This window comes from Lepidochelys kempii, chromosome 5 (genome assembly GCF_965140285.1).
Source record: "Lepidochelys kempii isolate rLepKem1 chromosome 5, rLepKem1.hap1, whole genome shotgun sequence".
Taxonomy (NCBI): domain Eukaryota; kingdom Metazoa; phylum Chordata; order Testudines; family Cheloniidae; genus Lepidochelys; species Lepidochelys kempii.
This window is the reverse complement of record NC_136384.1, coordinates 91,305,832-91,320,907: the sequence shown is the minus strand read 5'-3', so window position 1 is coordinate 91,320,907 and position 15,076 is coordinate 91,305,832. Positions and strand designations below refer to the sequence as shown.

The 15,076-nt window shown below is 38.4% G+C and overlaps 1 protein-coding gene across 8 annotated transcripts in view; it reads right to left on the bottom strand.

Annotated features, from left to right (window-relative positions):
- The window catches only part of AGTPBP1 (ATP/GTP binding carboxypeptidase 1), a 149,096-nt gene that overhangs the window by 78,394 nt on the left and 55,626 nt on the right, over positions 1–15,076 (bottom strand). For all 8 annotated transcript variants that reach the window (XM_073345034.2, XM_073345036.2, XM_073345035.2 and 5 more), the window contains 6 exons: positions 11,433–11,526; positions 11,039–11,076; positions 5,689–5,897; positions 4,598–4,775; positions 3,478–3,572; positions 1,875–1,991 (listed from right to left, as the gene is read on the bottom strand). In XM_073345034.2, coding sequence (XP_073201135.1) covers positions 1,875–1,991; positions 3,478–3,572; positions 4,598–4,775; positions 5,689–5,897; positions 11,039–11,076; positions 11,433–11,526 — 731 coding nt within the window. The remainder of the gene's footprint in view (positions 1–1,874; positions 1,992–3,477; positions 3,573–4,597; positions 4,776–5,688; positions 5,898–11,038; positions 11,077–11,432; positions 11,527–15,076) is intronic.

Sequence of the window (15,076 nt, the reverse complement as noted above, 5' to 3'; positions counted from 1 at the left end):
GAGCGATGCTCAGCTTACAGTTTCCAATCCTGTAAGGAAGGCCTATAGTCTTTGTTTCTTACATTTGGCCATATTAAAATGCATATTGTTTGCTTCCATGCAGCTTACCAAACAATCCAGATTGCTTTGTACCTGTGACCTGTCCTCTTCAATATTTACCACACCCCCAATTTGTGTGTCATCTGCAAACTTTCAGTGTTGGTTTTATATTTTCAACAGAACAACTTTACACCAGTTTAGACATATCAAAGTTATTTTTTTAAACACTACTTTTTTCTGATTAGTTACAGCAAGATAGACACTGATTTATAATCTTAAAATAAAACTCTTATATTGCTAGTGTCACTAGGTAAGCTGAAAAATGATTGGCACTAGTGACTAGCTCAGTAACATAATTAAGACGTAGTATAAGGTTAAAAATGACTCAAAATGGTATTTTGGAGTTCACAAATCATTGCTTCAATTACTCCATATCAACTTTGATTAGTTTACAAATAAAAATTTGTTGCTGATTATACAAATAGCTGATTGTGTGTAATTATGTGATGCACTAATGAGATGCTTGAAGTACTGTTCTATTCTGAAAAAAGTGTTCATACAAAAAAAGGTACAGCCTCTTACATAACAGATCTGCTGTTATTTCAGAGCCGTCTTTACACTTGTGCCAAAAACAATTTTTACTCTTTTCTCTCATTAGCACAGCCACCATAGCAAGGAGAGTGACTTGTATCCTATTATTTCATGTGTATCAAAAAGATTTACTAATATTTTAAATTAGTTACATCTGTGTAAAACCACTGGAGGTGATGGGTTTACAGAGGCACTGTGAAATTTGACACGAAAGACAACTTCAAAACTACAGAGTTAAATATGGCATCCAGTTTGGCCTACAGAGTTTATTTATTATTAATTATTATTATTATTATATGTGGTGTTGAACAAGAGAGGAGGAAAAACTCAACCTGTGCTCCGAGTCAAGTTGATTTCAAAGGGCAAGAAACAAATAAAAAATGTCATTTTCTTTCAAGCCAAGTAAGTTTGTTCTGGAAGTTATTGAGACAAACATGGAATCCCATTGTACCATTTTTACAGTTATGATTCAGAAGAGATCTACAGTTTTCAAACATGCTGAAGTCATTTTCATTTAGTGTCATGAACACCCCCTCATAGTACCTGCTAAATCAATTGATTACTTGGAGCCTAAAGTCAATAGGGGCTCTTGTGACCATTTCCCTTTTAGCACAGCAATCATCATCCTAGCACTAAAAGCCAGCATTCCTTGTTATTTAAAAGAATATATAGTAATCTATGGTAAAATACAGTGTTCGTTACCAAGCATACCCTCTTTTCACATGCTCAGAGCATTCCATATGAGGATTCCATCTACAATCGTAGAATATCAGGATTGGAAGGGACCTCAGGAGGTCATCTAGTCCAACCCCCTGCTTGAAGCAGGACCAATCCCCAATTTTTGCCCCAAATGGCCCCCTCAAGGATTGAACTCACAACCTTAGATTTAGCAGGCCAATGCTCAAACCACTGAGCTATCCCTCCCCCCGAGGGATGTCCTTCCCCACACACACACACACACACACACACTTTTCTCCCCTACCTCCAAGTGTGACCAAGACACCATGGGCCTTTTTTAAAATTATAAATACAGACATGGGGTAGTTATGCTTGCTATAAAAAATATTCCCACAATAACTTTAAACAGCTGAATTTAGCTGTTTGGCATGTAAGCAAGACATACCCCATTGAGGACTATGATCAAGTTTGAAAAGGATGGGTTAGAAGTTAAGAGTTATGAACAGTTAAAAACAGAACATTCAAGATATGCAGTAAAACAATTAATGAAATCTAACATCCTTTACCTTAAAGTTATCTGCAAGTTCTGGGAAAAATTGTTCATACATTTTTAGTTCTTCTATGGGTCGTCCCAATTCTTGCCTTGGTTTCAGTTTGTTAATATCAGTCTCTATATCATCGTTCTGCAAGAGCAACAGAAAAAGTTAACTTCTCAGTTAAATTACAAAAAAGAGCTTCAAATCTAAAAAACAGTTATATATTAGCACTGCTAATAGTTTACATAAAACAGATACTAGCATACCAATCTGATTTGTCTGCAGAAAACCTTGGATATATCACCACATGTATGTCATAAATTTTCCTGCCTGTATGCAAATATAGTATGTGTAATATATTTCTCAGGTGAAATCATTCAAGATGAGTACAAAGTTATGTGGGCTGCAGATTGGGATAGAGATTGTGATGGGGGAACTAATGAGTTGAATACAGATAGGATATAAAATCATTTAACTGCTTACTCCATTGCTTTGGCTTACGGCCTACTCTAAAAAAAAAACAGAACACCAAAGTTAAGTAATGTTTTGATGTACAAATTTCCCAGCTTTAATAAGTATGTTTTAATTCTGGTAGTTATTCACACAGATACCATCAGTATTGATGCATATTGTACCCTGTGTAATGACTCAGGCAGAGCTGATATACCTCAACAAGCACTTCCCTCTCCACCATCCCACTTCTTGTGGTGGCCCTGAAGAACTGCATTTCTCCTCCATGTCCGGCTGTGTTGCCCCATTACAACTTAATATAGTCCAGACTTCTCTCATGCTTCACTCCTACTGTTCCCTCTTTCCATTCCGTAACACCCCTGCACCTTACCACAACTTCACTTTCCTACAACATTTGGCTTTTAAACACTGATAACCTGTTTATCAGTATCCATTTTAAGGACGTTAGGCAGAGGGGCTGCAAAAGAAAGGGCTCTGGATGGGATGACAGAGCATCAGGATTGCATAAGAGGTATGGGGGAAATCCTAAAGGAGGGCCACGTGGAGGTGGGAAAAGTGGGGCTTGATATTGGAAGGCGAGAAACTTCATTCCGACAAAAAGCATGCATGTTTAATTTGAAAAAGTTCAGATGTGGCCCATGGCTACAGTTACTATCTGAAAGTAAATGCATGCATATGTACAGTTCATGGGGATTCTGGTTGTTTAGGGAGGAATGCAAAAAGTGCAGACGACAGAGCAATACTTCAGAGGGAACATTTTAAATGTTTCTGCTATGAACTACATGTAAATTCAATTGCCCTCTGAAGAGTCAGTGTACCAACATCTGGAGATATTAAATCACTGATGTGTGAAACAGAGATATTTTAGACCTACCCTAGGTAGGAATCTTGATTCAACTTTAACTACAGAAGACTTTTTTTTTCCGAAGGGGACATAAGGGAATAAGACACCCAACTTCCATTCATTTTCAATGGACTTTCGGCAACTATCTCGATGTGCATCTCCATTACGCCCCTTTGAAAATACCAATTGGACTCACTACTGATATCTCTTAATACTTGAACACATAGCTATGGGGATGGCGAAAGTGAACTTCTAAAGTAACGAAAAAAATATATTGATGGTATAAATCTGCTCCCTTTGATTGGGTCTAGTACTAACCTTAAAGAGTTGGTCCTTATCTTCATTTTCATTTTCAATCTCACTTTCTGTTTCGATGTCATCATTGTCATCACTTTCATCTACTACGTCATCCACTGTGATATAAAATGCTCTATAAGTAAGGCAGATGTAGGTTTTCTACAACATGTACATTCCAGAAGAAAATGTAATGTGTAAAACTTTTTCACTCACCAACTGAAATCTGTCAATACCACACAAATTAAACTTCTGTGAAACATGTGAACGCTAAACATTACCAGATTTATCAGAGACAGAAGGCTCAGCTGGCAATACTGCAGAACCACGTATTACATTTCTGTCCAGTAAGAACATTTAAACGATTCCTCCACTTTTTAAAAAAATATATTCACATAGGAAACGTTCAACATATGCACTGAAGACACTTTGGACCAACTCCTCAGGACCAGGCCTTCTCTGCTCAGCATGCGACTACCTCTTCCAAACAGGGCTGGGGAATTTAAGTTGCCTTTCTGGACACTTTGCACTGCTAGATTTTGGACTGGATCTGGCTCCAGTAATATGAAGGAAAGGACTTAACATTTTTAATTTATTTCAATGGAAAATAAACTAAGGTAAGCACATTGAACTGTTCGCATGATACAATTTAGGAACACTGGGCTAAATTCACTGCTGGTACGAGTGGACATACTACAGTGGCTTCAGTGCATATGTACTTAGTTACACTATTGGTGAATTTGGCCTATTATGGATCATAGAAAATACTCTAAAAAATCAAATGGATTTTGTGCAGGAATTTTGCAGATTTTTAGTAAAAGATCATTTAGGCACTCATTCTGTTGATTGGTTCCTTAATGAATGCAATATTAGTGCCTATTTAGACATTTGGAAGAAAGTAAATTCAGCCCATAGCCACACACATGCAGACAAAATTGTTGTCAGCTAACCTGCACATAGTACAGAAGATAGAATTTCACACTCTGCTCCAAAACCACAGACCTACCACTAAGCTGAAGGAGAATCTATATTAATTCACTCTCCCCAGTGAGCTCTAGAGGACTAGATAATCACAAACATCTAGCAGAGAACAATGCTAAATATATATAAAAACAAAAGCCAACATATTACCAACTGACTATACCTTCAGGAGGCAAACTGTACATCTGGGCCACAGGACCACTAATAGGGATAACTGGTAGTTGGAAATGAAAAGTACTTTTAATAGTTGGTAGTGGAAGACGGTTTTTAGGAAAACATTTTCTCATTATTAAACTTGATGTGTTGACTAGAGGATCAAGAGTTCTCACAGCAAGGCAATCCTGTTACAGAAAAGAAAGAATGAAAACAATGGAATGCAAACTACACAACTGTTTTTAGAAACATACAACATTGCATGTAGAACATACAAAAGACTAGAATATTTTAGATTATATTGCCACTGGAAAACTCCAGAACAATATAAAAATAGTTATACTAAGGTACAACTAAGTTTTTATGACTACTTGAATAAATGGAATATAAAAGAATCTCTGCCTACTCCATTTGACTGAAACCTATAGATCCTCCTGCTACACCTTTATCATTTGGAAGAGAATTCTCTTTGGAGCTCAGTCTCTCTCCATTGGTAGCCTAAATTACTGCCAAGAAGTATAAAACTTCCATCACATGGCTAAAGCTGGAGAGAGGCAAAGCCAAAGAATGAGACCAATCACAGAAGTTAAACTTAATTCTTGTAGCAGGGCAGAGTACTACCACCACATGGAACAGGACCGTGACAATGATGCACTACCTTAGTATATGATTTCTGCTTTAGATCTTAGGATGCAAAGCAGAAGACACCGGGGGACCTTCAGCATTCAACTAGAAATGGAAATAACCCCTATAGAGAGAGTCCCCACAAGGAAAGCAATACAATCACATATGAATTCACATAGCTGGTGGTGTACCAGCCTTGACCGCTCTAATTCAGCACAGAAAATTTGGTTATGCACGGACGTAAAAAAGAGCCAAATATACTTTTATCATGGAATAGTAGTTTACAATATACACTGTAACAATTCAATGGTGAAAAGCAATTTAACTGTTTTGTTTAACTTTTGATCTTAGAAGTTGTCTTGTAAAAAATAAATGCTAACGACTGAGTCATGAGATCATTTAAAACAGCATACCCATAATAGCATACAGAAAAAAATCTTCATGTGCAATCATAGCAAAAAAAGCAATTAAACTCACTTGGGAAGTGTTGTAAAGAATTTTCATCCCATTGGCATCAATAAATGCTTTCCTTCCCAACTTGATATTTGTAACACTTTTAATACACTGTAAGATTCCTTTACGGATCAGCATGTGTCTGTGTCGACTATCATGACGGTGCCAGTCTACATAAATTGTTAAAAGCACATGGACATATCCTCTGTCTACCGCTCTCCTGGCATTCGTTTCTTAAGAAAAGAAAAGAAATTAAAAGATTGCTAAAGCATATAATAACCTAACTCTTGTTTTCACTAATCATCAGTCGTAAATATTACTTTTAGTTCAAGTTTAAAGCTAGCAACTTCACTTGTGTTCCATTTTATAGAATCATTATGGTGACAAGCACTCCAGTCATCCGTAGTGCAGTTTCCCTTTCTTCCACTGAATTCTATAAGGCATGTTCCACAAAGTAAGTTTCTACATTCTCTAGACATATCCGTGCATGCTTTGCTACTGCTTTCTATATCAAGACACAAAGCCTGTAACTAAGTCATTCTAAAACACATACTTAAGTTGGCTGAAGAAACTGTATTCAGTGAATACTCATATTTGACTCACTGCTCTATTGTGATTGAGCAGAATATGTAAAGAAGGATCAAGTTTCCTAGATGTTCTAAGCCTTGCAATTTATTTAAACTGATGTAATGGTGACAGGCAGCACTACGATAGGTATTTGGCATCAGTGTTTCCTTTTTAACTTAACGTTTCCATGAGTTTATACATTTCTATTAATATTTGCTCCATGATAACATTTGGTGGAAAAAATGATAACTTCAGGCTATTGAAAATTTTTATTAAAACCCCACTTCAAAAATAAATTGGTTTGAACAGTAAGCTAAATATGCACACAAAACAAGAAGTTTTCTGGTTTATATAGCTCACAAGTTATTTGTTTTACAAAACAGACATTAGCAAGCAGTAAATGTAGATGTGCTACTTTTAAATTATAATTAATTTTGAAAAACAATTACACTATTTCATAAGTATTTTTGCTATGAATATAATATATTCATGTGACTGACACTCCAGGTCAACCCCATATAGATATTCTATTTATGGTTTACATTTAACAATAGAACAGGCTTAGAAAATACTACTTGTCTGAAGACTGATTGCAGTGATAAATATCAACGGTTTGTTTCATTCCTCAAACCTGACTCTTCATTTAACTTCCCTAGTTTCTTCTTAAGATTCTGCTTCACTAGTTAACAGGCACAAAGTCAGTAAAACCAGTAAATCAAATCACATAAAATGTGTGTATACATGCCTACTATATACATTTACCTCACCTATAAAATGTAAGGCAGAGGCTACAGACTTCAGATGTTTTTCTGTTGCTCACACACTCATAAATTTATGAGTTCAAGCCTCAAAATTTTCAAACATAACAAAATAATTGAACTTCAGTGAAAACTAGTTTCCTGATTAGATAGAAATTTTGAAGTTCAAGTTTTTCAACTGAATATGTAAGAAATTGGTGGCCAGGATACAGTAATACAGAAATCGCAGAACATAAGTGATTAAAATTATTTCAACCAAAAGGAAAATTCTTCAGCAAGATACCAGGACTTTAATTTCCCTAGCTACAGCTCCATTTCAGAGCTGTCACCAAATACCACTTACTTCATGACCCAAGACCTATTTAATTAGACTATGGGAAGACAGTATATACTTCAGTGCCATCTTCTAGAAACCCGATTGACACAGATGGCAGTTAGGGCTGGGGAAAGAGTCCTGGAGTCCCACTATTGAGGTTGAGGGGAAAACAGAGTGTTATAACACACAGTTCTGCAATCATAACTAGAGAGATCTTTACAGACAATCACTAGTTTAAGATTTAGCAGGGCACTTCTATTTTCTTTTACATTTAAAATCTTCACTTTATAAATCAAACTCTTCACAAATTATGCATTTCTGGTGTGAAATTACATGCCTCAGGAATGCAGAGAAACAAAATGCAAAGGCCAGCACATTCAGGACGCGAGAAACTTATCTCAAAAATGAACACAAGCAGAATCTCAGTTTACATAATAAAAAAAAAAATAATAGAATCATAGAAATTTAGGACTCGATAGGTCACGAGTCAGTCCTGTCTCGGTGCAGGGGAGTAAAGCATTATCTAGACCATTCGTAACAAGTGTTTGTCTAACCTATTCTTAAAAACCTCCAAAGACAGATTTCACAAACTCCTAGGTAATTGGATCTACTGCTTAACTACCCTTACTATTAGGAAGCTTTTCCTAATATTTAACCTAAATCTCTCTTGCTGGTCAGTCCTCTATGAATAAGGAGAAAAATCTATCACCCTCCTCTTCATAACAACCTTTTAAAAACTTGAAAAAGGTATGTCCCCCCTCAGTCTTCTTTTCTCCAGACTAAAACTCAATTTTTTCCAATCTTTCCTCATAGGACATGTTTTCTCAATCTTTATTCATTTTTGTTGCTCTCGTCTGAGCTTTCTCCAGTTTGTCCACATCTTTCCCGAAATATGGTGCCCATTACTAAATACAGTTGCCCCGTTATGACCTTATCAGTGCTGAGTATAGTGGAAGAATTACTTCTAGTGTCTTGCTTACAGCATTCCTCCTAATACAACCCAGAATGATGTTCACTTTTTTGCAGCAGTATTACATTGCTGACTCATATTTAGTTTGTGATCCACCATAACCTTCAGTTCCTTTTCTGCAATACTCCTCCTTAGACAGTCATTTCTCATTTTGTATTTGTGCAATTGATTATTCCTCCTTAAGTGTAGTACTTTGCATCTGTCCTGACTGAATTGCATCCTATTTATTTCAGATCATTTCTCTGGTTTGTCCAGATCATTCTGAATTCTACTCCTGTCCTCCAAGGCGCTTGTAACCCCCACCTTCCCCAACCCACAAAGTTTAAATGTGCTCTATGCCACTATCCAAAATTATTTATGAAGATATTAAATTGAACAAGACTCAAGACAGATCCCTGCAGGCCCCCTCTTGATATGCCCTTCCAGCTTGACTGTGAAGCATTGATAACTGGCTGGAAAACCTTTCCTAGAGAGAAGTAATGCATCCACCTTATATCAAGTACATCTAGCCCATATTTCCCTAGTTTCCTTATAAGAAGGTAATGTGTTACAATATTAAAAGGCTTACTAAAGTTGAGATATATCACATCTGCTCCCCCCCCCCATCCACAAGAAGGATATTAGGTTGGTTTGACATGATTTGTTCTGGACAAATCCATGTTGACTGTTATGTATGACCTTAATCTTCTAGATGCTTACAATGGATTTGCTCCATTATCTTTCTGGGTACCAAAGGTAAGTTGACTGGTCTATAATTTTCTGGGTTGCCCTTATTCTCCCTTTTTTATAGATCGGTACTATATTTGCTCTTTTCCAATATTCTGGGACTTCTCCTATCCTCCAACAGTTCTCAGAGATAATCACTAATGGCTCAGACAGCTCTTCAGCCAGCTCCTTGAGTATTCTAGGATGTATTTTGTCAGGCCCTGCCAGCTTAAAGACATCTAACTTGTCAAAGTAATTCTTAACTTGCTCCTTCCCTATTTTAGCCTTCTAATGTATTTGTTAAAATGTTTTCTTGTTACCTTTTATGTCCCTAGCTAGTTAAATCTTTTTGTGCCTTAGCTTGTCTAATTTTGTCCTTACATGCTTGTGTTTCTTTATATTCATCTTTCGTAATTTAACCTAGTTTCCCACTTTTTATTTAAGCCATACTTCCTGTCCATCAAGTCTCTTACCATACTTCCTATCTTTCCTACACACATCATCATTTAAGGTCCCCTGTTCTGAAAATACACATCTCAGCTTTGACTTTGCATTTACACAGGAGCAGACCAACATTATTCTGAGCTAACATTTCCTTCCATTGGCATTCTCTTAGGGATGAAGCCTAAAAACTACTTACTACTACAGTCCTGAGAGCCAGAGGCAGGTGGCTGATCAAATGTGAGGCGAGCTAGCTGAGCGCAAAATGGAGCAGAGACCTTATCCAAATGAGCTTCCAGTCAAACCCCTGAAGGTGTTCTACATACGCCTTGATCACCTCTCAATGTCTACCCAATCTACTGAAGTTCTACGATGACGATCGCTTGCACACGGTTCTTGTGAGGGAAGAGGATCATGACCCTTAACCAGCAGTGCAAGTAGGGCAGTATGGTCAGGTACACTGTACAAGGAAGATACTTACAGCTGATATGGCATACTGATATGGGAAGAGGAGCAGCAGAAGGTGGGACCGCTGAGCAGCCCCATGCCCGCAGCTCCTCCGATACAGCTGTACTGTGCCTTCCATGCAGGGTCTCCTTCATCTGTAGATCAGCCCCACCAGAGGACAGGGCTGGGGGTAGTACAGCTGTGCTGGAGGAGCTGCGGGCGTGGGGCCACCCAGCGGCCCTACATTCTACTCCTTTCCACACTGCAGTTTCTGGGAGAGTCCTGTGGTCAGCCTTGGCCTCTGGCAGGGCTGCTGCTGTACAGACAGAGGAGACCCTGTGTGGAAGGGCTGGGGGCGATACCGGTACAGCCGTGTCGGAGGAGATGTGGGTATGGGGCCGCCCAGTGGCCCCACATTCTATTCCTTCCGCCACTGTGGTTCCGAAGGCGCAGCAGGAGGACAGAGCCTCCCCTCTCCAGGTAAGGGGGGGTGGATCATGGGGAAGAGGACGGGGAGAGCGTGGGGGCCCCGGGCTGGGGAGGAGTCAAGTGAGAACATCACATACCCTCGCCCCCGTGGGTCCCCCTGGTACCGGTAAGAAATGGATTCCACTTGCACCACTGCCCTTAACATACTTGAAGAGTCAGTGGGGGTAGAATTTGTCGTTATCACTCTCCTCTCATGCTTAGTTGCCACTGGAGAAGGATGGGTCCTGTCACTTCCCCATAGCTGCACGTTAGAGCTATCACCTAAAGGACACATACTCCAGACCCCAAGACCTATTTAGTGACAGCCTGACTATGACGGAGACTACATTTGGTACCATCCCCCAGCATCCTCACTGACACACACGGCAGTCAGGGCTGGGAGGAGATGGTCACAACTCTACTGTTGAGGGGCATGGTTGAGTATTTGGAAAAAAGCTTCTTCCACTTCTCAGGATCCAAGTCAGTCTCTACCTAAGTCAGGTAGTCTCTGTGCTGCGTAACTGGATAACGAGTTACTATGTATTATATATGTGGCAATAATGAACAGAACATACTAAAGATTAATCTCAACTTAAATTCTACATTTCCTGGCTTCTCTTTTTTTCAGCCAGACTCTTAATATTATTTTAAATCTAGTTTTTTTATTTTAGTAAAAATAGTTTCTAGTAGTCAAACACTTACTTGATTTTAGCAATGCAGCAAGTGTGTCTAAAGCAACCCTGTCAACATAAAGAGAGAAACAACAAACTAGTAAATTTAATCTACAATGTGGTAAAGCCATACAAATTTTTTTTTTTTTTTTTTTAAACAGGTGACTGACTGATGTATGAGGGAGGTGTGCAAAAGTAAAAGGCAACTACCACCATAGCCACAAATTTTAAGATTTTGCTACATTGCTCTGGACAGGCCTTAATAGAATCTTGGGTTTGTTGTGGGTGGAAAGGGGTGTTCTTCCCTTATCATTTAACTGTCAAATACTAGGAAAGATTTTATTTTAAAAAATATTTTCATCAAAAAGGAAGTTTTAAAAGCACCTTAAATTTTTGAATATAGTATGTTAAAAACTTTTACTCACTTCATAAGGCCAGTATTCTTTTTACTAAAAGGGCCAATGATCTTGAACATCAGTTCCACAACTCCATTTTTCCCCAAGGATACTGCATTTACAGCTGAAAGGAGTACAAATTAAAATAAATTTTGTGAAATAACGTACTATGAAGATTAGAATAATCTTGAAAATTTTGATTTGCTGAAATCAAAATCAAGCAGAGGGCATTTACAAGTTGAATTTAGATAACATACACTATTATCTAAATAAATAATATGCACTGGTTCAGTGTCTGAATGGGCTCAGTAGGAAGTCTGGTATCAAGCACTGCACAGCCTATTATTTCAGAAAAGCAGGCACTTGCTAATATGCCATTCACTTCAAAGAGGCAGCAGAATCATTGCAGGAAGGCGCAGGACTGTGGATCTCACAGAAGGGAATATACATTAGTGTTGGCAGAAACCCCTGCTATTGCACATGCACACTGAAGTGTCTGCTGGTTTCTATTTCAGGTCAATAAGAACTAATGGAAATCATTATTTACAATGTACACTTTGTTTCTCCCTCCTTTATTAAAATGTACAGCAAGGAAGTTTTTCTCCCTTAGAGTGTATATTTTGTTAAGAGGATAGTTTCTAAAATTAACATAAGAAAATGTATCAAGCTCCGATGACTAGAGGGTGTCCTTCAGCATCAGGATCAAAAGGTATGCCATTTGCTGTCTGAAGTCAGTGCCAGCAGTATTATTTCTATTGCAGTACCATCTAGAGACTCCAATCACAATTGGGATCTCACTGTGCTAGGCATTGTACAAATATGTCTATGTCTTCCCATGAGAGCTTGTAATGGGAGACCATAATCTAAGATGTAAGAGGGTATATTAAAAAAAAAAAAAAAAAAAAAAAAAAGAGTGGGGGAAGGGCCTGGCTCTGGATGTACACAGGATGGCTACTTAGGAAATCTGAAATGTGGTGGTCATTGGAAAAAAAAAATGCACAAATCTTGGCTTGCTTAAAAAAAAGTTGTCCCTAATTGGGTATCAAGAGGCATTAGAGTGGAAAGAGCCAGCTTTAGTGGCAACACATACATATTAATTCAAGATTGTGTATTGACTTATAGGTACTGTATAATAATTATGCTTAGCAGTAGTATTAAAGTAGCATCTAGAGGCCCCAACCAAGGATAGGGGCCCATTGTGCCAGACATTGTACTAAACACATAGTAAGAAAAGATACCTGCCCCAAAGAGCTTCCAATCTAAAAAATAAGACAGACCAGTGGTTGAGAGATTAAATGACTTGCCCAAGGTCATGCAGCAGGGCAGAGTCAACAAGAATCTGGGTCAGAGCCCCAGTCCAGTTCCCTACCCACCCGATCATTCTGCCTCTCAACTAAGGTAAACAGTTATCCTCTACTAACTTATCTTATTTAAAGTACTCTACAGCAAAAAAGGAAGATCACTATAAAGCTCTGTCATATGAGAAGAGTCATGGCTTCATGGAACCATATTGGCTCCAAAAGATGTCCTGCAAAACAAGACCTCAGTTGCCATTGAGGAAGATGTCTGTCTGTATCTATACAAGTTTTTTCATGAAGTTGATGGATTTCCATTCCATACGGCTAAATTCAATGCCTTGCATGATCACATTAGCCATGCCATCAGGGGCTTGTTCACCTGTACATCTGTCAATGTGATATATGCCAGCAATGCCCCTCTGCCATGGACATTGTCCAAACTGGACAGTCTCCACGCAAAAGAATAAATGGACACAAGTCTGACATCAGGAACCATAACATTCAAAAACCGGTAGGAGAACACTTCAACCTCTGTGGCCACTCAGTAAAAGATTTAAGGGTGGCAATTTTGCAACAGAAAAGCTTCAGAAACAGACTCCAATGAGAAACTGCTGAGCTTGAATTACTATGCAAACTAGATACTATTAACTTGGGTTTGAATAGAGACTGGGAGTGGCTGGGTCATTACACATATTGACTCTATTTCCTTAAGTATGCTCACACCTTCTTGTCAACTGTCTAAATGGGCCATCTTGATTATCTCTACAAAAGTTTTTTTTCTCCTGATGATGGTAGCTCATCTTAACTAATTTGCCTCTCACAGTTTGTATGGTAACTTCCAACTTGTGCGTGTGTGTGTGTGTGTGTGTGTGTGTGTGTGTGTGTGTGTGTGTGTGTGTGTGTGAGAGAGAGATGTATCTGTCTTACTATATGTTCCATTCTATGCATCTGATGAAGTGAGCTGTAGCTCACAAAAGCTTATGCTCTAATAAATTTGTTAGTCTCTAAGGTGCCACAAGTACTCCTTTTCTTTTTGCGAATATAGACTAGCACGGCTGTTACTCTGAAATATATCTGTATAGTATATCTGAACTCCCGTGATACCTATCACAAGGTCTTTTAACAAAATGTGTTCTTATGCATTACTCTTAACGTGTTCAGGAGATTTTCCAAAAGATTAGGCACTTTGCATATTTTTACAATTCTTGCTATTAGCAACACGTGAGTTACAAAGATTACCATTAGCAATAAACAAATTAATTGCAAGTGTCCATCTACAATCACGTTTGTCATTTCACACCTTTGACTCAATACCATTGGGGTTTTGGCATTTTACGGTTAACCTGTGGCTTCCCTTTCCAAAAGGAAGTTTTCTTTTTCCTCCTTGTCCTGTAGGATTAAACCCTGATTTCTCTTGCTTAACAGAATTCACTGGCTGATCGGGTATGATCTCTGTGCTAACAGCTATTCGCAAGTCGTCCCCCCTTCCCCCCCTCTCGGTCAGCCAGGTAATGTGCATCAACACAGACACTAGCTTGTTTACTAGTTTTTAAATCATTAACTGTTACCAATTTCAAGGCTGGACTTTGTCTTAAAGAGATACCATCCATTTTCACTAGCAAGTTAGACTCAAAGTTCTGTTGTCCTTCCTTTACCAACCTCTGCTTCCACATGGAATCAGACATTAAGTCCACTAAGAGACTACAAGTCATATCTAAAATGTTTAGAGATGAGTATACCTGCCCTCCCCTGTATTTTTAAGATATTAACTGCACCGCTGTCCTGGTCTGCTGACTCCGCTACCGAGTCTTCACTCTGCACCTGAGTCACAGACCATTCACTCACAGAATCTACATGGAGACATTTCTGTCCCAACAACATTGTTTTCCCAACAAACAGGTCAAGCACAACCACTTGGTTATAGGGCTGTTTAACTTTCTTAACAATTTTCATTCCATCCGAGACCTTCTCAAAGTGATACATACTGGATCTTCAAAAGGAAAGTCAGTGGATCAATTCACAACAGAAAATTTCTGGCTGTTAGGAACTCAAACTTCCTTAATCAAATCACTTCCACACCCTTCAGTTGCAGCAAACTGGTTGCAAAGACTAGCCTGAAATTTTTTTCTTTCAGGAATCTTTTTAAGCACCAGTTCATCTTTACCTTGCTCCACAGAAGCATTCCTCTGCTGAGCCACTACCAACTCCTGAATTTTACTTACATCCAGAATCACCTTTGGCTCATCAGGCAGATTCCTACACAATCCCCTTTCAGGCAAACTGCTTTGATTGGGCACTTACTTTGTCCTATTACTTGAAATCACTTAAATCCTACTTTTTATACTTAATAAAATCACTTTTGCTTATTAATTTACC